Here is a 26,666-nt window from a genome sequence, read left to right as displayed (position 1 = left end):
GATGAAGAGAATAAACAGTTCATAGATCAAGTTCACCTCATCAAAATCTGATTTTTTATATTCTTTAATACACATAGGTCAAATTTGAACAATTGCATATATCAAAATATGTATCAGCTGGCACAAAAATTTTAAAAAAGAATGCATTTTATTTCCATTTTTGTAAACTGTGGGTCACTGTGGAAAGGTTATGTAAATGAAAGTAATAGGGTGTTATTAAAGCTTTCAAATGTAAAAATGGGTCAGATTTGACTCTGAACAGCATGTAAGGGTTAAAACATTTTTATCATTTTATATAAACTTTGATATTTTCTTCGAGTTTCTTTCTTGTTCTTTAAAATAAAATAACATTTCTGTGTAAAAGTCACATTTATCATTATCTCAGCTCTGATGTCTTATGTATGTAACAGGTGTGTGTTGGACCCAAATGCAGTCCACCAGATCAAAGGAATAGTTGGCGGTTATTTTTAATGTCAGCTTCAGCAGGTACAGAAGGAACCAGGTGAGTAGCAACACAGTAAAATTCATTGTTCAGGTAAAGAGTCTCTGTGGGCTTTGGAGGGGTCAAAGGGTCCAAGCTGGGGAAGACAAACCAACTATAGTTGGTGAGTTGAGCGAGGTGAATAGGCTCTCACACACACACACACACTAGTTCGGTGGGGAACAGCTAGACTGACGTATCAATCAGGTAAGAGTCTCTAACACTCAGGAATCCACAGGTGAGATGAGTGAGTGAGCAGGAGAGGCTTAAATAATGGCTTGATTGCTGATGTGGAGTGCCTGAGTGCCCAGCTGAACAGAGTAGACTGATGAGGTGGGTGTGTCTGACTGGCAGAGGGAAGCAGAGGTGGGCTGAGTGGGAAAGTACGGAGTAGCAGAGCGACTAGACCGGCAACATTTAGATGTGACAATATGAGGTAATATACAAGAAACATGGAGGTAAAACTCTCCAAGAAACTGTTTCAATTTAGAGCTGAAAGCATAAAAACTATTTACATTTCCACTAACAGCTACAAAAGGAATCTGTCTTGGTGGCAGTGAAATCAAGTTATTTGATGGATTTGATCATTTTCACTGCTGCAAACCTCCAGTTTAATGAATAATCAGCAAAAAATTACAAAGCAAAACATTTAGATCATACATTTTAACACAGTTCAACTAAAACACCTCAAAGAAGTTAAATTGATAATTATTAATCAGATATCACTTTAATGAATCCTGACTTTTATATGATTGTATTTTTAATGTAAAAGCAGTTAACATGTCCTTCTGTTTGAAATTGTTAGGGAGAGACTGAAAATGGTTTTGGCTTAAAAATGAAAGAAGCAAAACAATATTTGAACTCACACATCTCTGTTATGTAGATAAACTCTGTCTAGACTTCTCAATGCCTCTTTAGCACTAACACTCCCGTCCTTTGATACTTCTCTTTGGGCATTAGCGAGCAACAATCCCATCTCCCTTTCTGCCTTCAACATGTAAGAGATGATGTACAAAACACACGCATAAGCATCAATAACAAACTGTACGTACACATTCGCCTTCCAACATTTTAATAGTGTCTTGCTGTACTGATTTAAACAAACTTAATTATTCTGCCTTTATAAAATTATATGTACATTTGTAGCTAAACTTTTAAATGCAGCTTTAACTTTATATCTAACTTCCAAACTGTCTATTATTAATGAATCTGACCAGATACTGTCAAGTGAATTCTTTGTTATACTCTCAGGCCAGCGCCATGATGAACCCATTAGCAGAACAAACCTCTACTCTAACTCCTTCATTCCTTCTGCTGTCAGGCTGCTTAATGCAGATGGTAGTCATTGAAATGTAGAACACCTTCTTTAAAGATGCAGTTTTTTTAGACACATAAAAGATTTGTTGAATTAGAAATTTCAGTTAAATCTGTGGAAATTCATGTTTCATATATAGTGAGTTTGTTGTGTGTGTGGACATCAGTGGAGCTGACTCTGATAGATGTTGCTGTGGTTTTAATGGTCTGACTGGGATTCTTCACTGGAACTGTTCTCTTTATCTGAGGAAACTTTCAGGTTGATGAGGTGGGAGGAAAACTGATAGAGACACTATGAACATTATATATCATCTGTGTTTTGTGTGTGTGTGTGTGTGTGTGTGTGTGTGTGTGTGTGTGTGTGTGTGTGTGTGTGTGTGTGTGTGTGTGTGTGTGTGTGTGTGTGTGTGTGTGTGTTCAGTGAACTGTATCAGTCTCTGCAGTAGCTTCCAGCTGCAGCAGTCAGTTCAGTTTCTGTTCAGTCTGACTGAGGGAGGTTTTTGTACGACGCTTTTTCACTGTGTGAACACATACTGACTGTTGATATCATGAAAACTCTGACAGTAATAAACTGCTGCATCTTCAGCCTGAACTCCACTGATGGTCAGAGTGAAGTCAGTGCCTGATCCACTGCCTGAAAAACGACCTGGAATCCCTGATGCTCGATAGATAGCAGCGTAAATGAGATGTTTAGGAGCTTCTCCATCTTTCTGTTGGTACCAGGCTAAACGGTCGAAACCATCATTATAAACTCTCTGACTGGTCTTACAGTTGATGGTTGCAGATCCTCCCGGTTCAGATCTCACTGCTACAGACTGAGTCACTGTGATCTGGCCTCTGGACTCTGAGGATACAGAGACAAAAACATAAAGCAGCATCATGGTTTTGTGGGCTTCATTTCAGAGGGACGGATGTTCATAGAGGAGAGGAGTTTGATTCTCTGGACTTTACCTGTGAAGCAGCAGCAGAGGAGAGTCCAGATGAGGACGGAGATCAAAGTCATGTTTTTGATGAGGAGGATTTCTGTGGCTTCTGTTGTCATGAAGGACAGCTGTCAGTCATCCAGTGTTCAACTCTCAGGACTATAAACTCTCCCAGAGCACTGGAGCATGGTGCTGCTGATGCAAAGTGGCTCTCTATGGAAATGCTCTGACTGACTCCAACAGGGACTTGGATTACTCTGATGATGCTGTTTAATCAATGGATCAATCAACTTATCACAGTATTGATTCATAATGTGTCAGTGATCATTTTATGTAGATTTGCTTTGACGACTGCAGACACATTTTCTTTCAGTACATCTTCTGTCTGTTAATTTAATATTACATTTTACTTTCAAACAAATTTAACAATATATATGTAAAAATGTGATTAACGGTTAAAAATTGGGGCACTTTTTAATTGGATATCATATAAAATAAATAGTTGTTTTTTTTTAAAGCAGGAACTGTTTTTGTAGAGTTTGTTTGTGTCAAAGTCAGAGAGCCGTGTCTCTCTACAGTGAGAGGTTTTTGTACGACGGCTCAATGAGTTTGTATCACTGTGGTGGACTTTTGGTGGAGGAACCAGACTGGAAGTTAACTGTAAGTACATTTAACTTCTAAATAATCTCAGATTCATCATTTATTATGTTTTCAGTCAATAAATTCAGGCTTTACTTCAATATTTTGGATTGTAGTTTTATAAATGTAATATTTCTGCAGTGATCACTACAGGCTTCACTGTAATACAGATAAAAATATATCAGATGAAAAAACTCTTTAGTTACACAGAAATTATCATATAGACCGTTTCTACATTCTTATTATTTATATTGTTCTTTTAAAGTACAGCTGCTTATTGAAGACAATAACTTGACTCATCATTGTGTCCTTATTATCTGGAAGCATTTCATGTGTTTTACTCAGTCTTCCTCTCAGATTCATGAATTTAATGATACTTTTTATTATTCTCACTATAGACAATGAATACCATAATATCTCTTGAGGTAATTTAAACACATGCTTATTTAGAAAGATTCATTTTCCAGCACTTAAAATATTAGTCAGTAGTGCAGTCTGTCTGTGTTGATGGTTCAGTATTGATAAATGTGTAAATGAGGAGAAAAAAACTCATTTAAAACTCACACATGCTCAAGTAAAAGTGTTTAATTCTTTCTGTAATACATAACATTAAATGGTTTAACACTGATGTTTAAGTGTGTTACTGAAACTAAAGTAGGAGTTTTCAGTTTGAAACTTTTTATCTTTAGTACTGAAACCTGTCTGTTGCCATGGTTCATCAGTGATGCCTGTCTGTTGCCATGGTTACTGAGCTCAGAGAGGGAAGTGAAACACTGAAGAGCAGTTTGATCCAATCTGAGAAAGAGCAACAGAACCAGCAGCCTCCTCTGCTGCAACCAACAGGGTGGAGTTTATTTTCTCTTTGTATGAACTTTCTTCATGTTCTCTCTCTGTCTCCTCCTCCAGTGGGTCGAGTCGCCCCCACCCTGACGGTGCTGCCCCCCTCCAGCCAGGAGCTGCAGCAGGGGAAGGCCACGCTCATGTGTCTGGCCAACAAGGGCTTCCCCTCAGACTGGAGTCTGGCCTGGAAGGTGGACGGCAGCAGCAGCAGCAGCAGCAGCTGGGAGCAGAGCAGGAGCCCCGGGGTGCTGCAGCAGGACGGCCACTACAGCTGGAGCAGCACCCTGAGGCTCACTGCAGACCAGTGGAGGAAGGTGGGCTCTGTGACCTGTGAGGCCACCCAGGGCTCCCAGTCTCCACTCTCAGAGACACTGAGGAGAGACCAGTGTTCCCAGTCCTGACCTGACTCACTGGGACTCTGCTACTGGTTTTACTCTGCTACTGCTCTCACTCTGATGTCTTTAACTCTCTCTGTCTCTTTCTGTCTATTTCTCTCTTCACAATCATCACATTTCTCAAGTGTGTTATTTTTTTGCTTGCAATAATTCTGATATTCTCTGTATGTTAAAACAATAAAGACATATTAATCAAATAATTTGTTTCAATGCATCTTATTACAATAATAACTTACATCATAAGTCCCTTTTTTATTATTTACAGAAGATCAATTAAATGGACTTTGTTTGTCTCGGGGTCACAGAATTAATCAGAATTAATAGTTTTATTAAATAATTAATAGTATGTAAAGTGCCCCACTAGATGCAGTAAAACACTAGACCTGTGCTACTGCTCAGTAAAAAATGCATTCAAATCCATCGCCCTCCCACCTCTTGGCTCTTCAGATCACAACTGTGTGCACCTCATCCCCTCATAGTCCACTGCCCTTAAGAGGGGTAAGGTACTGACTGTATGCTAAAGACTGGTCAGAGGAGGCTTGCTTGTATCTTCAGGGCTTCCTGGATTCCACAGACTGGAACATGTTTAAGGACTCTTGCTCTGATATTGATGAACTGACTGATGTTATTAGTAGCTGGGTCTCATACTGTGAGGACACTGTTGTTCCAACTAAGGTTTTTAAGGTATATCCAAATAGTAAACCATGGGTCTCTAAGTCCCTTAAGAGTCTTCTGTATAAAAAGAAAATAGCTTTTAAGGCAGGTAACTTGCAGGTGTTGCACAACCTTCAGACAATACTTCTGACTTTGAAGAAAGTAATAAAAAATGGTCTAAAATTCTCTCTTTTATTATTCGGGCATTTAGCAAATATAAATAATGTTGGTAATCCTAACTGACTAAAACAGTAAAAGTTTCATCTGATATAAAGTCAGACAGTGAATAAAAAAAGGTTATATGTCTTTTTATACAGTGAATGTAAACTTGTGGTTTCAACTGTAACTGTGTGTGAGAGTCTGTATTTACACCACGTTTGCAGCATCTCTGTTTACTTCATGTAGCGCTGATACACAAACTGTACAGACACCACAAGATTCCTGATCAGTCTGCTTCCAGTTTCATGCTGTATATTTCCACTGCTGTTTTTCTCCTCGTCCTCTTTCTACATGTTCACTGGTATCAGACTATCTGCTCTTCATATGCTTTTTCTTTTGTTGTCAATAAAGCTTTAAAAATTCTCTTGTCCTCATCTAATAAGGTCTACTGCCTGTACAAACTCTCACTTCAGCACTATTGTTACAGATATACGTCACTGAGTGGATGTAGAAGAAATCTTAAAACAAACAATCATATAATGTGATACTGTATTAGATTAAACAATACATTTAATGGGCTTTTAATTTCCTGAAGAGTTGTAAAATGTAATGTTTTGTTACTGTGAAATGAATAAATGAAATGATCAGTTATTAAGAGCTGAGAGTCTTTGGTATTGTTCGCCTCTGATGTTGAGCACGTTCAATCTTTCAATGCTTAACAAACTGTGTTCATGTTAATTTCCTACAATTGCTCTTTTAATAATAATGTGTTATATATAGTCAAATATTTTAAAAACTAAAAAGATAGAAAAAAACATGAAAATTTTGTCTTATAAATCATGATTTAACTTTTATTACACTACCTTTTTCATGAAGATTAAACATTAAATTCTTCAGCTGTGTTTGATTCTGACTCTGAGTGAGACTCACTCTAACACAGTGATCCTGTTCTGACACTGTATCAACTAAATAATCTTAAAAATGTTACTTACTTTAAATAACTAAAAGTATAATTATAGAGTTATTGCTTTAATAAGTGATGTCTTTTATGTCAAACCTCTGTTGTTTTGGTCTGAGTGCAGCTGTTGAGTCAGATCAGTTCCTCTCCAGCTGAGAGAGGTTTTTGTATGACGTTGTATCACTGTGTGATCGGGTTGCTGCGACTCTGCTGACAGTAGTAAACTCCTGAATCTTCAGCCTGAACTCTACTGATGGTCAGAGTGAAGTCAGTGCCTGATCTACTTCCACTAAAACGATCTGAAACTCCAGACTGACGGGTTGTAGCTGAATAAATCAGACGATATGGAGCTTTTCCAGATTTCTGAAGGTACCAGTGGAGGTTGCTATTAACACTTGAACTGGTTTTACATTTAATGTTGACAGTCTGTCCTGGAGCAACAGAGTGAGATCCAGGAGACTGAGTCAGGATGATTTGTCCTGATGAACCTGGAAAACATGAAAAAGAGGAGAAGGCTTATTGAGACAAATCCAGCTTGGAGAAAGATGATCAACATGAAAACAGAAGAGTATCATTTCTTTAACATGGAGAATAGATGGAAGAAGGTAAATGCTGCTTGTTTCAGTGTTTCTCCATCACAGCAGAACATCATTGTGGTGAACCTGGTTGCATCCTGAAGCCAAGTTTTCAGCAGAGAGTCTCACCCTGAACAAGGAGCCCCAGGGTGCCCAGCAGTAGAGTCAGTGACATCATCATTGTGCTGGCGGCGTGTCAGTGGCTCTGAAAGGTCTGGACAGCCACTGATCAACACTGGCCTCTTAACGGCTGGGAGCAGAGAGGCAGGACAGATATGCAAACACACAGAGTCAGTCAACTGTAGCTGTCCTCAACATATCATGCTATTTCCTCCTCACTGCTGGGACAACTCAACATTTACATCATCCTCATGTAGATTAACTTAAAGAGTCATTTTTCTATATTATCTGGCAGCTAATATCTCAGGTCAATTAAGTTTGGGTAAATCAGTACAGCAAGACATTATTAAAATGTTGGAAGGCAAATGTGTACGTTCAATTTGTTCATGATGCTTATGCGTGGATAGTTTACATAATTTCTTAAATGTTGAAGGCAGAAATGGAGATGGGATTGTTGCTCGCTAATGCCCAAAGAGAAGCATCAAAGGACGGGAGTTTTAGTGCTAAAGAGTCATTGATAAGTCATTGCCTCATTAGTTTGTGTGTGTGTTCAGTGAACTGTATCAGTCTCTGCAGTAGCTTCCAGCTGCAGCAGTCAGTTCAGTTTCTGTTCAGTCTGACTGAGGGAGGTTTTTGTACGACGCTTTTTCACTGTGTGATCACCCACTGATTGTTGATGTTATGTGCACTCTGACAGTAATAAACTGCTGCATCTTCAGCCTGAACTCCACTGATGGTCAGAGTGAAGTCAGAGTTTGATCTACTGCCTGAAAAACGGCCTGGAATCCCTGATGCTCGACTGGTAGCCTCGTAAATGAGAAGTTTAGGAGTTTCTCCATCTCTCTGTTGGTACCAGGCTAAAAGGTACTTGCCAGCCCAAGTATAAAGTACAGGACTAGGGCTACAGTTGATGGTTGCAGATCCTCCCAGTTCAGATCTCATTGCTGCAGGCTGAGTCACTGTGACTTGGCCTCTGGACTCTGAGGATACAGAGACAAAAACATAAAGCAGCATCATGGTTTTGTGGGCTTCATTTCAGAGGGACGGATGTTCATAGAGGAGAGGAGTTTGATTCTCTGGACTTTACCTGTGAAGCAGCAGCAGAGGATAGTCCAGATGAGGACGGAGATCAAAGTCATGTTTTTGATGAGGATTTCTGTGGCTTCTGTTGTCATGAAGGACAGCTGTCAGTCATCCAGTGTTCAACTCTCAGGACTATAAACTCTCCCAGAGCACTGGAGCATGGTGCTGCTGATGCAAAGTGGCTCTCTATGGAAATGCTCTGACTGATTAACAGAATCATCACATTTTCATTATTTTTTGTTGCTTGATGTAAACGATAAAGATCTATTCATGTCACTATAACATACTGCCCCCTGCTGGAAAGGATTTGTATAACATGAATTTCCATTCATAATGTTGTGTGTTTTCTCCCAGGTCCTGATCCAGTCTGATTGAGGGAGGACCGATATAGAGGGAGAGACATTTGGCTCACACTCTCTTCTACTTCACAGCATCAGCAGCAGCAGTTTGTGTTGTTTTGTAATGTTTTATTTCTTTATGTTTGTTAGTTTTCTGTGTGTTTGGTGGGTCTGGTAGTCCATTTACTTTCTATGATTAGATTAGAGGGGACAGCCCCGATCCTTCATCCCTTTGTGGACTGGTCTGGGTGTCTTCCCTTCTTTTTGTTCAGTTTTTGTTGGTTATTTTGTTAATAAACGTGTTAAATGTTTGGCACTCTGGACTTTTTCATTATGTTTAAAGATGGAAAAGTTATAATAATAAGAATAATAATAATAATGCATTTATTTTGTATAGCGCTTTTTTGAAGCTCAAAGACGCTTTACAGAAGCACGGGTAAAAAAAACAACAAAAAAAAGAAAACACAGTGAACAATGAATGTGTTGTGGTACAGGGAGCCAGTGGAGAGTACGAAGGAGGGGGGTGATGTGGTCACGGGAACGGGTATGGTTAACAAGGTGGGCAGCAGAGTTCTGTATATACTGGAGTTTATTGATGATTTTGGAAGGTCAGCCATAAAGAAAACTGTTGCAGTAGTCGAGTCTGGATGTGATGAAGGCGTGGATGAGAGTTTAAGCGGCGAGAGTGATGGACGGAGGCGAGCAATGTGTTTGAGGTGGAAGAAGGCAGTTCTTGTGATGTGGTTGACGTGGTCTTGGAAGGAGAGGTTACTGTCTAGAATAATATCAAGGTTGCGGATGTGTGAGGAGGGGGACAAAGTAGAGGTGTCAATGGTGAGGTGAAAGTTATGGGTGGTATTGATGAGGGATTTGGGACCGATGATGATGATGTCTGATTTGTCGCAGTTCAGTTTGAGGAAGTTGGCTTGCATCCATGATTTTATTCAGTGAGGGAGTTGGTGAGAGTGGAGTGTGTTGCGGTGGTGATGGATTTGGTGAAGATGTAGAGAGCTGGAAGTCATCAGCATAGCAGTGGAAATGGAGAACGTGACGACAGATGATGTTGCCCAGGGGAAGCATATAGAGGATTAAGAGGAGAGGACGAAGCACCGATCCCTGGGGGACACCTTGGAGCACAGGAGCGGTGGAAGAGATGCAGTTATTGATGTTGATGAACTGTTGTCTGTCTGTGAGGTAAGACCTTAACCAGGAGAGGGCAGTGCCAGTGATGTTGAGGGAGGATTCCAGATGGGAAAAGTTAAAGTTGAACAGAAGCAGTGAGTGTGTGCCCTTCACATGTGTCCTCTCTGTCCTGCTCTGTACTGTATTGTTCTGTATTACAGCATGTGGATGGAGGAGCAGAGACAGGAAGCTAGTAGACAGATTGTGGGATTGACTGGTGTAATGTTGTATTGATGAGTTGATGAATAATAAAAGGCTGATTTATACCTCTGTGTCTGAGAGTCTGTATTTACATCTGTTGGAGCTCAGAGGATCATAAAGTCACTAATGTGCAATTCTTTCAAACAATAATCTTCATGTAGCTGCGATTCACAAACTGTAGACGCCACAAGAGCTTTGATCAGTGTGCAGCTGCTTCCACATGTTCAGTGGTCTCACTGAATATCTGCTCTTCCACTGGATCTTTTTCTTTTCATTAATGCTGCAACTATGATATTATCCTCATCTAACAGATCCACTACTGCCAGTCCAAACTTTGTCTTCAGCAGCGTTGTTACTGCTCTGTATAACAAAGTGAATATGAGAGAAAGTGAACACAGCTAGAACAGCTAACAGGTAGAGTCTACACAGAACTGTCAATCAGCTGCTGAGCTGTGGAGACGCCTTGATACAGAAGTTTAATTCAAGATTTAAAGAACCTGATGTTATAAATGTAAAACTTCATATCACATTTCATCAGTGTAACTAAATAATTTCATTCAACTTCTATCATGTTATCATCTGTGTGTGTGTGTGTGTGTGTGTGTGTGTGTGTGTGTGTGTGTGTGTGTGTGTGTGTGTGTGTGTGTGTGTGTGTGTGTGTGTGTGTGTGTGTGTGTGTGTGTGTGTGTGTGTTCAGTGAACTGTATCAGTCTCTGCAGTAGCTTCCAGCTGCAGCAGTCAGTTCAGTTTCTGTTCAGTCTGACTGAGGGAGGTTTTTGTACGACGCTTTTTCACTGTGTGAACACTTCCTGACTGTTGATTTCATGAATACTCTGACAGTAATAAACTGCTGCATCTTCAGCCTGAACTCCACTGATGGTCAGAGTGAAGTCAGAGTTTGATCCACTGCCTGAAAAACGACCTGGAATCCCTGATGCTCGAGTGGTAGCATACTTAATGAGAAGTTTAGGAGCTTCTCCAACTCTCTGTTGGTACCAGAATAAATTGTGGTCACCATCTGAATCCACATAAACATCTTGACTGGTCTTACAGTTGATGGTTGTAGATCCTCCCAGAGCAGATCTCACTGCTGCAGACTGAGTCACTGTGATCTGGCCTCTGGACTCTGAGGATACAGAGACAAAAACATAAAGCAGCATCATGGTTTTGTGGGCTTCATTTCAGAGGGACGGATGTTCATAGAGGAGAGGAGTTTGATTCTCTGGACTTTACCTGTGAAGCAGCAGCAGAGGAGAGTCCAGATGAGGACGGAGATCAAAGTCATGTTTTTGATGAGGAGGATTTCTGTGGCTTCTGTTGTCATGAAGGACAGCTGTCAGTCATCCAGTGTTCAACTCTCAGGACTATAAACTCTCCCAGAGCACTGGAGCATGGTGCTGCTGATGCAAAGTGGCTCTCTATGGAAATGCTCTGACTGATTAACAGAATCATCACATTTTCAAGTGTTAATTTTTGTTGCTTGCTGTAAACGATAAAGATCTATTCATGTCACTATTACATACTGCCCCCTGCTGGATAGGATTTGTATAACATGAATTTCCATTTATAATGTTGTGTGTTTTCTCCCAGGTCCTGATCCAGTCTGATTGAGGGAGGACCGATATAGAGGGAGAGACATTTGGCTCACACTCTCTTCTACTTCACAGCATCAGCAGCAGTTTGTAATGTTTTATTTCTTTATCTTTGTTAGTTTTCTGTGTGTTTGGTGGGTCTGGTAGTCCATTTAGTTTCTATGATTAGATTAGAGGGGACAGCCCAGATCCTTCATCCCTTTGTGGACTGGTCTGGGTGTCTTCCCTTCTTTTTGTTCAGTTTTTGTTGGAAGTTGTTTGTTATTTTATTAATAAATGTGTTAAATGTTTGGCACTCTGGACTTTTTCATTATGTTTAAAGATGGAAAAGTTAAAGTTAAAGATGAAGTGAGAACATTTGAACAGAAGCAGTGAGTGTGTGCTCTTCACATGTGTCCTCTCTGTCCTGCTCTGTACTGTATTGTTCTGTATTACAGCATTTGGATGGAGGAGCAGAGACAGGAAGCTAGTAGACAGATTGTGGGATTGACTGGTGTAATGCTGTATTGATGAGTATTGATGAGTTGATGAATAATAAAAGGCTGATTTATACCTCTGTGTCTGAGAGTCTGTATTTACATCTGTTGGAGCTCAGAGGATCATAAAGTCACTAATGTGCAATTCTTTCAAACAATAATCTTCATGTAGCTGCGATTCACAAACTGTAGACGCCACAAGAGCTTTGATCAGTGTGCAGCTGCTTCCACATGTTCAGTGGTCTCACTGAATATCTGCTCTTCCACTGGATCTTTTTCTTTTCATTAATGCTGTAACAATGATTTTATCCTCATCTAACAGATCCACTACTGCCAGTCCAAACTTTGTCTTCAGCAGCGTTGTTACTGCTCTGTATAACAAAGTGAATATGAGAGAAAGTGAACACAGCTAGAACAGCTAACAGGTAGAGTCTACACAGAACTGTCAATCACCTGCTGAGCTGTGGAGACGCCTTGATACAGAAGTTTAATTCAAGATTTAAAGAACCTGATGTTATAAATGTAAAACTTCATATCACATTTCATACGATTGAAATATGATTGATGATGAAATACATGTTTTCACTTTTTTTTCATTTAATTCAGTGTAACTAAATAATTTAATTCAACTTCTATCATGTTATCATCTGTGTGTGTGTGTGTGTGTGTGTGTGTGTGTGTGTGTGTGTGTGTGTGTGTGTGTGTGTGTGTGTGTGTGTGTGTGTGTTCAGTGAACTGTATCAGTCTCTGCAGTAGCTTCCAGCTGCAGCAGTCAGTTCAGTTTCTGTTCAGTCTGACTGAGGGAGGTTTTTGTACGACGCTTTTTCACTGTGTGAACACACGCTGACTGTTGATATAATGATAACTCTGACAGTAATAAACTGCTGCATCTTCAGCCTGAACTCCACTGATGGTCAGAGTGAAGTCAGAGTTTGATCCACTGCCTGAAAAACGACCTGGAATCCCTGATGCTCGATAGATAGCAGCGTAAATGAGATGTTTAGGAGCTTCTCCATCTTTCTGTTGGTACCAGGCTAAACGGTCGAAACCATCATTATAAACATCCTGACTGGTCTTACAGTTGATGGTTGCAGATCCTCCCGGTTCAGATCTCACTGCTGCAGGCTGAGTCACTGTGACCTGGCCTCTGGACTCTGAGGATACAGAGACAAAAACATAAAGCAGCATCTTGGTTTTGTGGGCTTCATTTCAGAGGGACGGATGTTCATAGAGGAGAGGAGTTTGATTCTCTGGACTTTACCTGTGAAGCAGCAGCAGAGGAGAGTCCAGATGAGGACGGAGATCAAAGTCATGTTTTTGATGAGGAGGATTTCTGTGGCTTCTGTTGTCATGAAGGACAGCTGTCAGTCATCCAGTGTTCAACTCTCAGGACTATAAACTCTCCCAGAGCACTGGAGCATGGTGCTGCTGATGCAAAGTGGCTCTCTATGGAAATGCTCTGACTGACTCCAACAGGGACTTGGATTACTCTGATGATGCTGTTTAATCAATGGATCAATCAACTTATCAGAGTATTGATTCATAATGTGTCAGTGATTATTTTAAGGTAGTTTGGGATTCATGTGTATTGACAGCAGAATGTAATTTGTTATATTTAAATGTATTACCACAAACACTTAATATGAATTCAATAAAAATGAACATATGTTAAATAAAATTACATATATATGAAATGCGTATCACTGTGTTGTTGTCAGTTGTCAAATTACGTTAAAAATGTGACAAACAAGAGTCTAATTTTAGTGAGTTTGTTTGTGTCAAAGTCAGAGAGCCGTGTCTCTCTACAGTGAGAGGTTTTTGTACGACGGCTCAATGAGTTTGTATCACTGTGGTACACGTTCGGTGGAGGAACCAGACTGGATGTTGGAAGTAAGTCAAATGTTTCAAATATTTATCATTTCAACAGATTATTTAATTGTTTTCCTTTATATTAGACAGTTTGTTTGCTTCCACTTTCATGTCAAACTGTTTTTTATACAAAATTTGCACTTAGAGACAAAGACCACTTTTGCATTTAAAGCTCAGAAACTTGCTGTAAAGAAAATAAAACATTAATTTAGACGATAAATCATTAATTTAACAACTTTGACAGTAAAGTTACATTTTTAGAGCTTGTAGTTTTAGTTCAGGGTTCAAAGTCAGAGAGCCGTGTCTCTCTACAGTGAGAGGTTTTTGTACGACGGCTCAATGAGTTTGTATCACTGTGGTACACGTTCGGTGGAGGAACCAGACTGGATGTTGGAAGTAAGTTTCTGCTCAAATGATAAATACAATATTGTAAAATAGTGTTTTGAATTAAGCTTTTGAATGCTTACAGTAGATAAATATATCATTTTTATTTCTGCACTTTTAGTATTCATGTTGTATTTCTCCTTCTTTACCATGGAGGATAACTCAGAGCAGCTTCACTAAACTGTTCTTTACACATTCCTGTCAGACTGAAATTTAATAACTTGACATGTAGAAAAGATGAAGATTTAGATGCATTTTAAAGTGATTTTCTAACAATCATTTTTAATTTTTAGATTCAGTTTTTTACCATTGATTGGAATATAATGTGTTCAAATGAAATGAAGCAGAGTGATGATAACAATGGGTGTTTGAAAATGTGCCAAATTTCTGATCTCTGTATTGTTTCAAATGTAGTTTGAAGTCATTTGAACAGTTTGCTAAGTGATGTTTGAAATCAGCTGGTGGTCAGTTCATCTTCTGTGTTTGGTGATGTTTCCAGTGAGTGTTGTAATGTAATGCTTTGTTAACAGTTTTGATGATTTTGATGAGAAAGTTGTGAAATCTTGTAGTTTTATTTGCAGTGTAGTTTGATATATTTCAGGTCAAACTGTACGATGATTCTTTCTGTGCTGATCTGCATGAGAGGTTTCTTAAAGGGAAGTGAAACAATGTGTGAGTGAGTGACTGGTGGAGCAGAAAAAGCATCTGACACAAACTCCTTAAAGGGGAAAATCCACTCTCACACAGTAAAGGTGTCCAAGTGTCTGGTGTTTGACAGCTGTGTGGTCCCTGTCCTCTAATGTGATTGGTGTCTCCTAGGTGATGTCCGTCCCACCCTGACGGTGCTGCCCCCCTCCAGCCAGGAGCTGCAGCAGGGGAAGGCCACGCTCACGTGTCTGGCCAACAAGGGCTTCCCCTCAGACTGGAGTCTGGCCTGGAAGGTGGACGGCAGCAGCAGCAGCAGCAGCAGCAGCAGCAGCTGGGAGCAGAGCAGGAACCCCGGGGTGCTGCAGCAGGACGGCCACTACAGCTGGAGCAGCACCCTGAGGCTCACTGCAGACCAGTGGGGGAAGGTGGGCTCTGTGACCTGTGAGGCCACCCAGGGCTCCCAGTCTCCACTCTCAGAGTCACTGAGGAGAGACCAGTGTTCCCAGTCCTGACCTGACTCACTGGGACTCTGCTACTGGTTTTACTCTGCTACTGCTCTCACTCCTCTGTCTCTTTAAATGTTGCAGTAATGATGTTTCTTGCTTTTTGATTTAAATATTTCAAAAAAAATAAAGACGTGTTCATCAAATCAATGATATTCGCAGCTTGATTTTTATTATAATGATCATATTAATCTCTCTTAATGATATCAGTGTTTCCAGACGTTTATCCGCCCAAAAGCTCTCAGATGTTGATGACAGATGGAGGAAATTTCAATTTAACTAGTTCACTATTTAATAACTTTCTGGAGAGATCTCAGCGTTGGCCACATGTCAAAATCCTCAAAAATGTCAAAAACAGGCTGACTGCAAAACTTAATGACGTGTTTACTTTAAAGGCCTTTTCTCTGTACGTTTGCTGACTAAAGTTACAAGATTACAGAAACTTAAGAAAACTAAGATAAAGAATAACTAAAGATTAAGAGAATAAGATAAGGTGACAAAAAGAAGAGTGTGTGAGGTGAAGGAAAGAAACGATGGACAGAGCAAAACCTGAAACAAAGCAAAGCCGGCATCGGTGCAACTGGTTTTTCTCCTGGGGAGGGCTCGTGTGTCTGCCAATCAGATTCATCACAAGCTATCTTTGAGGATCTAATTTTCAACTTTTCATCATCATCATTCATTCAGTATTTAATCCTGATTATAAAATGCATACTATAACATAGTAACAGGAACACAGGGTGCATCATTCTGGCATTAATATGACATCAGCTTGATTCATTAAAACCTGAAAAGGATTAATATGATCAACACATTGTTATTCTACTTATTCCATGATAGAGAATTGATTATCACCATAATGTAAACATAACATCTGTGTAACATTTTCTCACATTAAGTAAACATTCTCATACCAACATTTGTGTTTATGAAAGCAGAAAGTATAATGACAGTTCTTCAAATACCCATTTATCTGTGATCTCTGTAATAGCTCTTACAGTGGAGGTTTCTTTAGGTAATTGATACTGATATAAGTAATTGGTATTGTTTAAACCATACTATTGACCAAGGGGTTTTGTACAAGGTTTAACACTAATTGTCACTTTCCTGTTCTGTGTGGTTTCAGGAGACAAAGAGGGGGAAGTCAGGAATGTGTCTTTTAATTTATGACGCTGGTCTGTGTGACTCTAATCTGATGGTAGAAAGAAGTCTCTCCGATAAGTTATGACATCCGAAGGAGACACTAAAATCTGTCTTACATTACTTTGATGTAGTTCTTGTCACTTTGGGTTGCTCCAAGGAATGTTAATGGATCTTTGTTTGTCCAAAAGAGAGAGACCGTGTCCGTGTCCGTCTCTATATCAAACCTGGTCTAATTTACTCATCTGAGGGTCAAAGGTGACTCTGACCAGATGATGTTCTGAGCCGTACTGATGCTGTGTCCGCTACACTGTATTAGATTAAACAATACATTTAATGGACTTTTAATTTCCTGAAGAGTTGTAAAATGTAATGTTTTCTTACTGTGAAATGAATAAATGAAATGATCAGTTATTAAGAGCTGAAAGTCTTTGGTATTGTTCACCTCTGATGTTGAGCACGTTCAATCTTTCAATGCTTAACAAACTGTGTTCATGTTAATTTCCTACAATTGCTCTTTTAATAATAATAATGTGTTATATAGTAAAATATTTTAAAAACTAAAAAGCAAAGAAACAAATGTTAAAATGCTGTCTTATAAATCATGATTTAACTTTTACTACACTACCTTTTTCATGAAGATTAAACATTAAATTCTTCAGCTGTGTTTGATTCTGACTCTGAGTGAGACTCACTCTAACACAGTGATCCTGTTCTGACACTGTATCAACAAGATAATCTTAAACATTATACTTACTTTAAATAACTAAAAGTATAATTATAGAGTTATTGCTGTAATAAGTAATGTATCTTATGTCAAACCTCTGTTGTTTTGGTCTGAGTGCAGCTGTTGAGTCAGATCAGTTCCTCTCCAGCTGAGGGAGGTTTTTGTACGACGTTGTATCACTGTGTGAACGGTGTGCTGAGACCCTGCTGACAGTAGTAAACTCCTGAATCTTCAGCCTGAACTCTACTGATGGTCAGAGCGTAGTCAGTGTATTCTGTAATCACACGTCCAGTAAAACGATCTGAAACTCCAGACTGACGAGACTGAGCATTATAAATCAGGAGTTTAGGAGCTTCTCCAGATTTCTGAATGTACCAGTGGAGCGCGTTAGCAACACTTGAACTGGCTTTACATCTGATGTTGACAGTCTGTCCTGGAGCAACAGACTGAGATCCAGGAGACTGAGTCAGGATGATTTGTCCTGATGAACCTGGAAAACATGAAAAAGAGGAGAAGGCTTATTGAGACAAATCCAGCTTGGAGAAAGATGATCAACATGAAAACAGAAGAGTATCATTTCTTTAACATGGAGAATAGATGGAAGAAGGTAAATGCTGCTTGTTTCAGTGTTTCTCCATCACAGCAGAACATCATTGTGGTGAACCTGTTTGCATCCTGAAGCCAAGTTTTCAGCAGAGAGTCTCACCCTGAACAAGGAGCCCCAGGGTGCCCAGCAGTAGAGTCAGTGACATCATCATTGTGCTGGCGGCGTGTCAGTGGCTCTGAAAGGTCTGGACAGCCACTGATCAACACTGGCCTCTTAACGGCTGGGAGCAGAGAGGCAGGACAGATATGCAAACACACAGAGTCAGTCAACTGTAGCTGTCCTCAACATATCATGCTGTTTCCTCCTCACTGCTGGGACAACTCAACATTTACATCATCCTCATGTAGATTAACATAAAGCCTGAATGTGAAGTTCTCATTACACTCACTCTTGTGTTTGGTCTTCCAGTTGATCAGTCGGCGGAAATAAACTGGGATTGTTGCACAGCTCTAAAAGGTGTGTGTTGTGTGTTGAGTCATTTTTCTATACTATCTGACAGCTAATATCTCAGGTCAATGAAGTTTGGGTAAATCAGTACAGCAAGACATTATTAAAAAGTTGGAAGGCAAATGTGTACGTTCAATTTGATTTTGATACTTATGCGTGTGTTGTGTACATCATCTCTTACATGTCGAAGGCAGAAAGGGAGATGGGATTGTTGCTCGCTAATGCCCAAAGAGAAGCATCAAAGGACGCGAGTGTTAGTGCTAAAGAGGCATTGAGAAGTCTAGACAGAGTTTATCTACATAACAGAGATGTGTGTGCTAAAATACTTGTTTTTTACATTTTCAGTCTCTCCCTAACAATTTCAAACAGAAGGACATGTTATCTGCTTTTACATTAAAATGCAATCATGTAAAAATCAGGATCCATCAAAGTGATATCTGATATGACATTCAAGGCTAAACAGGGTCTTGCTCCAGAATACATGTCTGAACTGTTCACCCCTTATGAACCAAATCACCATCTGAGATCCTCTGGTAAGGTCCTCCTGGCTTTCCCAGATCATGTTTGGTAACTATGGCTGACTGAGACTTTGCTGTTAAGGCCCCCGACTCTGAAACGCCTCACCAGAGCAACTCAGGAGCACCACCTCAGTTTCAACATCCATGTCTCCTCTTAAAACACATTTGTACAGACAGGCTTTTGCTGCCCTCAACCTCTAGTCTGCAGGTATTTATTTTATAACTTTGTACTTGGTCTCTGAGGGATTTTTATTGCTTGTTGTTTAGCCATTATTTTTTCCCATGTTGCACTGAGCTCCTCTCTCCTCCTCCACTCTCTATCTGTTCATATCCATTCATCATTAATGCATTTCACTAACTTTACTTCTTCTGCAGAGTGTTTTTGTTCTCTCTCTTCTCACAGGTTGTGTGCCTCTTTTGTGTGTTAGTCTCTCTATCACTTTCTCTCTCCTTTTTATCTCCTTCTCTCTTTTAATCCAACCAGTCAAGGCAGATGGTCGTCCACTCAGACACTGATTCTGTTTGACGTTTCTTCCCGTTAAAGAGGAGGTTTTCCTTGCTGTTGTCACCAAGTGCTGCTCATGGAGGAATGTTGGTCTTTAAATTAAATTAAATTAAATTAAATTAAATTAAGTTAAATTAAGGAGTAAGGTCCAGACTGCAGAGGCATGTTGCTCTCTGTGAGTCAGTGTTAAACTGGTTCAGTCCTTATCCTTTAATATAATTAATATCCTTTCATAGCAACATTAAGTTGATTTTTATATTTCTAGGGAATCTGTAAATCACAAAATGATCTCCATCTTCTTCATAACTAAGCAGAAGCTCAGACGGGAACGTGCCTTTGCTGTGTCGGCTCCTAAATTATGGAACAATCTGCCTCAGCACATTAAACAGGCCTCTTCTCTGTCTGTTTTTAAATAACTTCTTATATCCATCTCTTCTCCTTGGCCTTTGACACCTAGTAAGATGTCGACTTTATCTACTTGTTTAAATTTCTTATTTTCATTGATTTTTATTTTTACTCATGTTTTATGTCTTTTAATTAATTTTTGTATTTTATATGTAATTTTGGGCTTCATGTGAGCTGTTATGTCTATTATTTATTCTTCTGTACAGACATTGGTCAACTTTGGTTGTTTAACAGTAATTAACAAATAAAGTTGGATTCGATTGGATTGGATAAACATGGTTCACTGTTGTATTTCTGTTCAAACCTTAATATGACCTTCTGCACAAAAACAGTTTCTTCATCACATCGTCAGTGTCCTGAGATTTCAGTTCAATCTGTGGACATTCATGTTTCTTATATAGTGAGTTTGTTGTGTGTGTGGACATCAGTGGAGCTGACTCTGATAGATGTTGCTGTGGTTTTAATAGTCTGACTGGGATTCTTCACTTGAACTGTTCTCTTTATCTGAGAAACTTTCAGGTTGATGAGGTGGGAGGAAAACTGATAGAGACACTATGGACATTATATATCATCAGTGTGTGTGTGTGTGTGTGTGTGTGTGTGTGTGTGTGTGTGTGTGTGTGTGTGTGTGTGTGTGTGTGTGTGTGGGTGTGTGTGGGTGTGTGTGTGTGTGTGTGTGTGTGTGTGTGTGTGTGTGTGTGTGTGTGTGTGTGTGTGTGTGTGTGTGTGTGTGTTCAGTGAACTGTATCAGTCTCTGCAGTAGCTTCCAGCTGCAGCAGTCAGTTCAGTTTCGGTTCAGTCTGACTAAGGGAGGTTTTTGTACGACGCTTTTTCACTGTGTGAACACACGCTGACTGTTGATGACATGAAGACTCTGACAGTAATAAACTGCTGCATCTTCAGCCTGAACTCCACTGATGGTCAGAGTGAAGTCAGAGTTTGATCCACTGCCTGAAAAACGATCTGGAATCCCTGATTGTCGACGTTTAGCCCAGTAAATGAGAAGTTTAGGAGTTTCTCCATCTCTCTGTTGGTACCAGGCTAATATGTGGTCAGCGCCATCATAATAAACATCCTGACTGGTCTTACAGCTGATGGTTGCAGATCCTCCCAGTTCAGATCTCACTGCTGCAGACTGAGTCACTGTGAGCTGGCCTCTGGACTCTGAGGATACAGAGACAAAAACATAAAGCAGCATCATGGTTTTGTGGGCTTCATTTCAGAGGGACGGATGTTCATAGAGGAGAGGAGTTTGATTCTCTGGACTTTACCTGTGAAGCAGCAGCAGAGGAGAGTCCAGATGAGGACGGAGATCAAAGTCATGTTTTTGATGAGGAGGATTTCTGTGGCTTCTGTTGTCATGAAGGACAGCTGTCAGTCATCCAGTGTTCAACTCTCAGGACTATAAACTCTCCCAGAGCACTGGAGCATGGTGCTGCTGATGCAAAGTGGCTCTCTATGGAAATGCTCTGACTGATTAACAGAATCATCACATTTTCAAGTGTTATTTTTTGTTTTTTGCTGTAAATGATAAAGATCTATTCATGTCACTATTACATACTGCCCCCTGCTGGATAGGATTTGTATAACATGAATTTCCATTTATAATGTTGTGTGTTTTCTCCCAGGTCCTGATCCAGTCTGATTGAGGGAGGACCGATATAGAGGGAGAGACATTTGGCTCACACTCTCTTCTACTTCACAGCATCAGCAGCAGCAGTTTGTTGTTTTTGTCATGTTTTATTTCTTTATCTTTGTTAGTTTTCTGTGTGTTTGGTGGGTCTGGTAGTCCATTTAGTTTATATGATTAGATTAGAGCGGATGCCCAGATCCTTCATCCCTTTGTGGACTGGTCTGGGTGTCTTCCCTTCTTTTTGACCAGTTTTTGTTAGAAGTTGTTGGTTATTTTATTAATAAATGTGTTACATGTTTGGCACTCTGGACTTTTTCATTATGTTTAAAGATGGAAAAGTTAAAGTTAAAGATGAAGTGAGAACATCTGAACAGAAGCAGTGAGTGTGTGCTCTTCACATGTGTCCTCTCTGTCCTGCTCTGTACTGTATTGTTCTGTATTACAGCATGTGGATGGAGGAGCAGAGACAGGAAGCTAGTAGACAGATTGTGGGATTGACTGGTGTAATGCTGTATTGATGAGTTGATGAATAATAAAAGGCTGATTTATACCTCTGTGTCTGAGAGTCTGTATTTACATCTGTTGGAGCTCAGAGGATCATAAAGTCACTAATGTGCAATTCTTTCAAACAATAATCTTCATGTAGCTGCGATTCACAAACTGTAGACGCCACAAGAGCTTTGATCAGTGTGCAGCTGCTTCCACATGTTCAGTGGTCTCACTGAATATCTGCTCTTCCACTGGATCTTTTTCTTTTCATTAATGCTGTAACAATGATTTTATCCTCATCTAACAGATCCACTACTGCCAGTCCAAACTTTGTCTTCAGCAGCGTTGTTACTGCTCTGTATAACAAAGTGAATATGAGAGAAAGTGAACACAGCTAGAACAGCTAACAGGTAGAGTCTACACAGAACTGTCAATCACCTGCTGAGCTGTGGAGACGCCTTGATACAGAAGTTTAATTCAAGATTTAAAGAACCTGATGTTATAAATGTAAAACTTCATATCACATTTCATACGATTGAAATATGATTGATTATGAAATACATATTTTCTTTTTTTCATTTAATTCAGTGTAACTAAATAATTTAATTCAACTTCTATCATGTTATCATCTGTGTGTGTGTGTGTGTGTGTGTGTGTGTGTGTGTGTGTGTGTGTGTGTGTGTGTGTGTGTGTGTGTGTGTGTGTGTGTGTGTGTGTGTGTGTGTGTGTGTGTGTGTGTGTGTTCAGTGAACTGTATCAGTCTCTGCAGTAGCTTCCAGCTGCAGCAGTCAGTTCAGTTTCGGTTCAGTCTGACTGAGGGAGGTTTTTGTACGACGCTTTTTCACTGTGTGAACACATACTGACTGTTGATGAGATGAACACTCTGACAGTAATAAACTGCTGCATCTTCAGCCTGAACTCCACTGATGGTCAGAGTGAAGTCAGAGTTTGATCCACTGCCTGAAAAACGATCTGGAATCCCAGATTGTCGACTGGTAGCCCAGTAAATGAGAAGTTTAGGAACTTCTCCAGTTTTCTGTTGGTACCAGGCTAAGCGGTCCTTACCATAAACTCTCTGACTTGTCTTACAGTTGATGGTTGCAGATCCTTCCAGTTCAGATCTCACTGCTGCAGACTGAGTCACTGTGACCTGGCCTCTGGACTCTGAGGATACAGAGACAAAAACATAAAGCAGCATCATGGTTATGTGGGCTTCATTTCAGAGGGACGGATGTTCATAGAGGAGAGGAGTTTGATTCTCTGGACTTTACCTGTGAAGCAGCAGCAGAGGAGAGTCCAGATGAGGACGGAGGTCAAAGTCATGTTTTTGATGAGGAGGATTTCTGTGGCTTCTGTTGTCATGAAGGACAGCTGTCAGTCATCCAGTGTTCAACTCTCAGTACTATAAACTCTCCCAGAGCACTGGAGCATGGTGCTGCTGATGCAAAGTGGCTCTCTATGGAAATGCTCTGACTGACTCCAACAGGGACTTGGATTACTCTGATGATGCTGTTTAATCAATGGATCAATCAACTTATCAGAGTATTGATTCATAATGTGTCAGTGATCATTTTATGTAGATTTGGTTTGATGATGTCAGACAAATTTCTTTCAGTACATCTTCTGTCTAATTTAATTTAATATTTAAAGGATCAATTTTACTTTTAGACTAATTTAACAATAAATATGTAAACATGTGATTAACTGCTTAAATTGCGGCACTTTTTAATTGGATATCATATAAACTAAATATATATTTTTTAAAAGCAGGAACAGTTTTTATAGAGTTTGTTTGTGTCAAAGTCAGAGAGCCGTGTCTCTCTACAGTGAGAGGTTTTTGTACGACGGCTCAATGAGTTTGTATCACTGTGGTACACGTTCGGTGGAGGAACCAGACTGGAAGTTAACTGTAAGTACATTTAACTTCTAAATAATCTCAGATTCATCATTTATTATGTTTTCAGTCAATAAATTCAGGCTTTACTTCAATATTTTGGATTGTAGTTTTATAAATGTAATATTTCTGCAGTGATCACTACAGGCTTCACTGTGATACAGATAAAAATACATCAGATGAAAAAACTCTTTAGTTACACAGAAATTATAATTTAGACAGTTTCTACATTCTTATTATTTATATTGTTCTTTAAAAGTACAGCTGCTTATTGAAGACAATAACTTGACTCATCATTGTGTCCTTATTATCTGGAAACATTTCATGTGTTTTACTCAGTCTTCCTCTCAGATTCATGAATTTAATGATAATTATTATTCTCACTATAGACAATGAATACCATAATATCTCTTTAGGTCATTTAAACACATGCTTATTTAGACGGATTCATTTTCCAGCACTTAAAATATGTGTCAGTAGTGCAGTCTGTCTGTGTTGATGGTTCAGTATTGATAAATGTGTAAATGAGGAGAAAAAACTCATTTAAAACTCACACATGCTCAAGTAAAAGTGTTTAATTCTTTCTGTAATACATAACATTAAATGGTTTAAAACTGATGTTTAAGTGTGTTACTGAAACTAAAGTAGGAGTTTTCAGTTTGAAACGTTTTATCTTTAGTACTGAAACCTGTCTGTTGTCATGGTTCATCAGTGATGCCTGTCTGTTGCCGTGGTTACTGAGCTCAGAGAGGGAAGTGAAACACCGAAGAGCAGTTTCATCCAATCTGAGAAAGAGCAACAGAACCAGCAGCCTCCTCTGCTGCAACCAACAGGGTGGAGTTTATTTTCTCTTTGTATGAACTTTCTTCATGTTGTCTCTCTGTCTCCTCCTCCAGTGGGTCGAGTCGCCCCCACCCTGACGGTGCTGCCCCCCTCCAGCCAGGAGCTGCAGCAGGGGAAGGCCACGCTCACGTGTCTGGCCAACAAGGGCTTCCCCTCAGACTGGAGTCTGGCCTGGAAGGTGGACGGCAGCAGCAGCAGCAGCAGCAGCTGGGAGCAGAGCAGGAGCCCCGGGGTGCTGCAGCAGGACGGCCACTACAGCTGGAGCAGCACCCTGAGGCTCACTGCAGACCAGTGGGGGAAGGTGGGCTCTGTGACCTGTGAGGCCACCCAGGGCTCCCAGACTCCACTCTCAGAGACACTGAGGAGAGACCAGTGTTCCCAGTCCTGACCTGACTCACTGGGACTCTGCTACTGGTTTTACTCTGCTACTGCTCTCATTCTGATCTCTCTGTCTCTTTAAATGTTGCAGTAATGATGTTTCTTGCTTTTTTATTTTAATATTTCAAACAAAATAAAGACGTGTTCATCAAATCAATGATATTTGCAGCTTTATTATTATTATAATGATCATATTAATCTGTCTTAATGATAGCAGTGTTTCCATTAAATGTACAAAAACTGATCTCTCCTCAATATAAATGGACATACCAGGCAGTCAGGTAACACATGGTGTCCTTCACATCTGTCTGCTATTTGTCTATATACCAGTATGCTGAAAATTAAACAATTAAACACATCTGTCAGACTTGAGCGTGTTTCTGTTCATATTACAGATTTCTAAAGTGACATGAGGGTGATCTGCTTCTTCTAAATATTCAAATTCTAAATCAGTTTTAATGTTTTTATTTAATTTGTTGTTTTGAAATTCTGAGAAAAGTAAAACCTTCTGAATATATCTGAACTTGTTAAACTGTTGTAGCTTTAGAAATAAAAAGAATAATATCATCAGCATACAATCACATAAAATGAATGTGATCTTTGGTTGTGACCTGTGAAATATTGACACATCAGCATACTGTTTTTAGAGGGGGCTCAAATGTTTAACACACATTAAATTTCACCTTTTTTCTAAGTCACCTAGCTCTCTCATACCTGCACGTAGAAATGTGATTCAAACTTTAAAACAGAGGAAACCTTCTGCTCTCTCCACAACACCAAACTATGTTTACATAACATGTAAACTTTTCAAACTATAAGCAGTCAAAAGAGGAGTGGAAATCACTTTTTCTTTAAAGTTAGAGTGGAAGCGTCAGTTAGCTTGAGTGTGAGAAGCAGTAAAAAATAACCTTAATTTTTATTTTTAATTCAAGCTCACGGCCAAATCTTAAAAAGGAGACAAATAATATTTTGTCAAAATGTAGACATAGGTGTTGGGACTCATAAAATGTGACGTTGACAGGCGGGGTCTGCACGAAGTTTAAACAGGGGGGCAGAGACCGGCAGCAATACCTGTCTCGCTCCTCATTGACCCTAATGTAATCGTCTTTTTTTCCCAAAATAATCTCACTCTGTCTTCGCACTGAGCTTACTCGCTCATTTTAAAGAATATCTAAATAAAATAAACACTGTCAGAATCTGCCGGCTTCTGTGTCTCTCACTGTGTTTTCGGTTTTTGGACAGGAGTTACGGTTTTCTCACAGTTTGCAATTGTTCGGGGCCTTGTCAGAAGCCAAATTCTGGGGCATTTTGAGAATTTTTTCCAAGCAGTAAAATCTACTCTCTTAATAATAAGATTTACTTATTTTCATTATACATGCTCCCTCTTGTACAGATCATTGAGAAGCATGGTGTTTCTTTTCATGTTTATGCTGATGATACACAACTGAACTCAAATAAGACAGAGATCATTGTCATCGGGTCCCAGCATGCGAGAGAACAAATCCTGCCATCTGCTGGTGACCTTTCAAAAAAACATCAAGACTGTTACAGAAAATCTTGGTGTGTGGATGTTACCAATTTAAACTTTGAGCAGCAAACCACAAAGCTTGTGCAATCCTGTTTTTACCATTTAAGAAACATCACTAAAATTAGACTAATATTAACTTTTAATGACACTCAGACTATTTTACAAGCTTTTATCTCATCACGTCTAGATTATTGCAACAGTCTTTTTACCTCAAATGTTTA

The 26,666-nt window shown here is 39.6% G+C and overlaps 7 gene segments (V, D, J or C); 3 read left to right on the top strand and 4 right to left on the bottom strand.

The window, feature by feature from the left end:
• Positions 1-2,310: 2,310 nt before the first annotated feature.
• On the bottom strand, positions 2,311-2,835 carry LOC133996260 (immunoglobulin kappa variable 3-15-like). The segment is given in 2 exon segments: positions 2,311-2,639; positions 2,747-2,835. Coding segments are annotated over 2 exon segments (381 nt in total).
• A 509-nt stretch (positions 2,836-3,344) lies between these two features.
• LOC133996298 (Ig kappa-b4 chain C region-like) lies at positions 3,345-4,786 on the top strand (the record flags this gene model as incomplete). The annotated part of the segment is given in 2 exon segments: positions 3,345-3,378; positions 4,264-4,786. Coding segments are annotated over 2 exon segments (369 nt in total), but the record flags the coding sequence as incomplete, so codon positions are not given.
• Positions 4,787-6,543: 1,757 nt separating this feature from the next.
• LOC133996789 (immunoglobulin kappa variable 2-28-like) lies at positions 6,544-7,116 on the bottom strand. The segment is given in 2 exon segments: positions 6,544-6,851; positions 7,068-7,116. Coding segments are annotated over 2 exon segments (357 nt in total).
• Positions 7,117-12,755: 5,639 nt separating this feature from the next.
• Positions 12,756-13,280, bottom strand: LOC133996788 (Ig kappa chain V region 3381-like). The segment is given in 2 exon segments: positions 12,756-13,084; positions 13,192-13,280. Coding segments are annotated over 2 exon segments (381 nt in total).
• Positions 13,281-13,780: 500 nt separating this feature from the next.
• On the top strand, positions 13,781-15,343 carry LOC133996286 (Ig kappa-b4 chain C region-like; the record flags this gene model as incomplete). The annotated part of the segment is given in 2 exon segments: positions 13,781-13,820; positions 15,003-15,343. Coding segments are annotated over 2 exon segments (381 nt in total), but the record flags the coding sequence as incomplete, so codon positions are not given.
• Positions 15,344-17,374: 2,031 nt separating this feature from the next.
• Positions 17,375-17,956, bottom strand: LOC133996267 (immunoglobulin kappa variable 2-29-like). The segment is given in 2 exon segments: positions 17,375-17,688; positions 17,905-17,956. Coding segments are annotated over 2 exon segments (366 nt in total).
• Positions 17,957-18,694: 738 nt separating this feature from the next.
• Positions 18,695-24,927, top strand: LOC133996787 (Ig kappa-b4 chain C region-like). The segment is given in 3 exon segments: positions 18,695-18,819; positions 23,680-23,711; positions 24,593-24,927. Coding segments are annotated over 3 exon segments (492 nt in total).
• Positions 24,928-26,666: the final 1,739 nt, after the last annotated feature.

The sequence above is a fragment of the Scomber scombrus genome, chromosome 16 (genome assembly GCF_963691925.1).
Source record: "Scomber scombrus chromosome 16, fScoSco1.1, whole genome shotgun sequence".
Lineage (NCBI taxonomy): Eukaryota > Metazoa > Chordata > Actinopteri > Scombriformes > Scombridae > Scomber > Scomber scombrus.
This window is presented reverse-complemented; position numbering and strand designations above follow the sequence as displayed.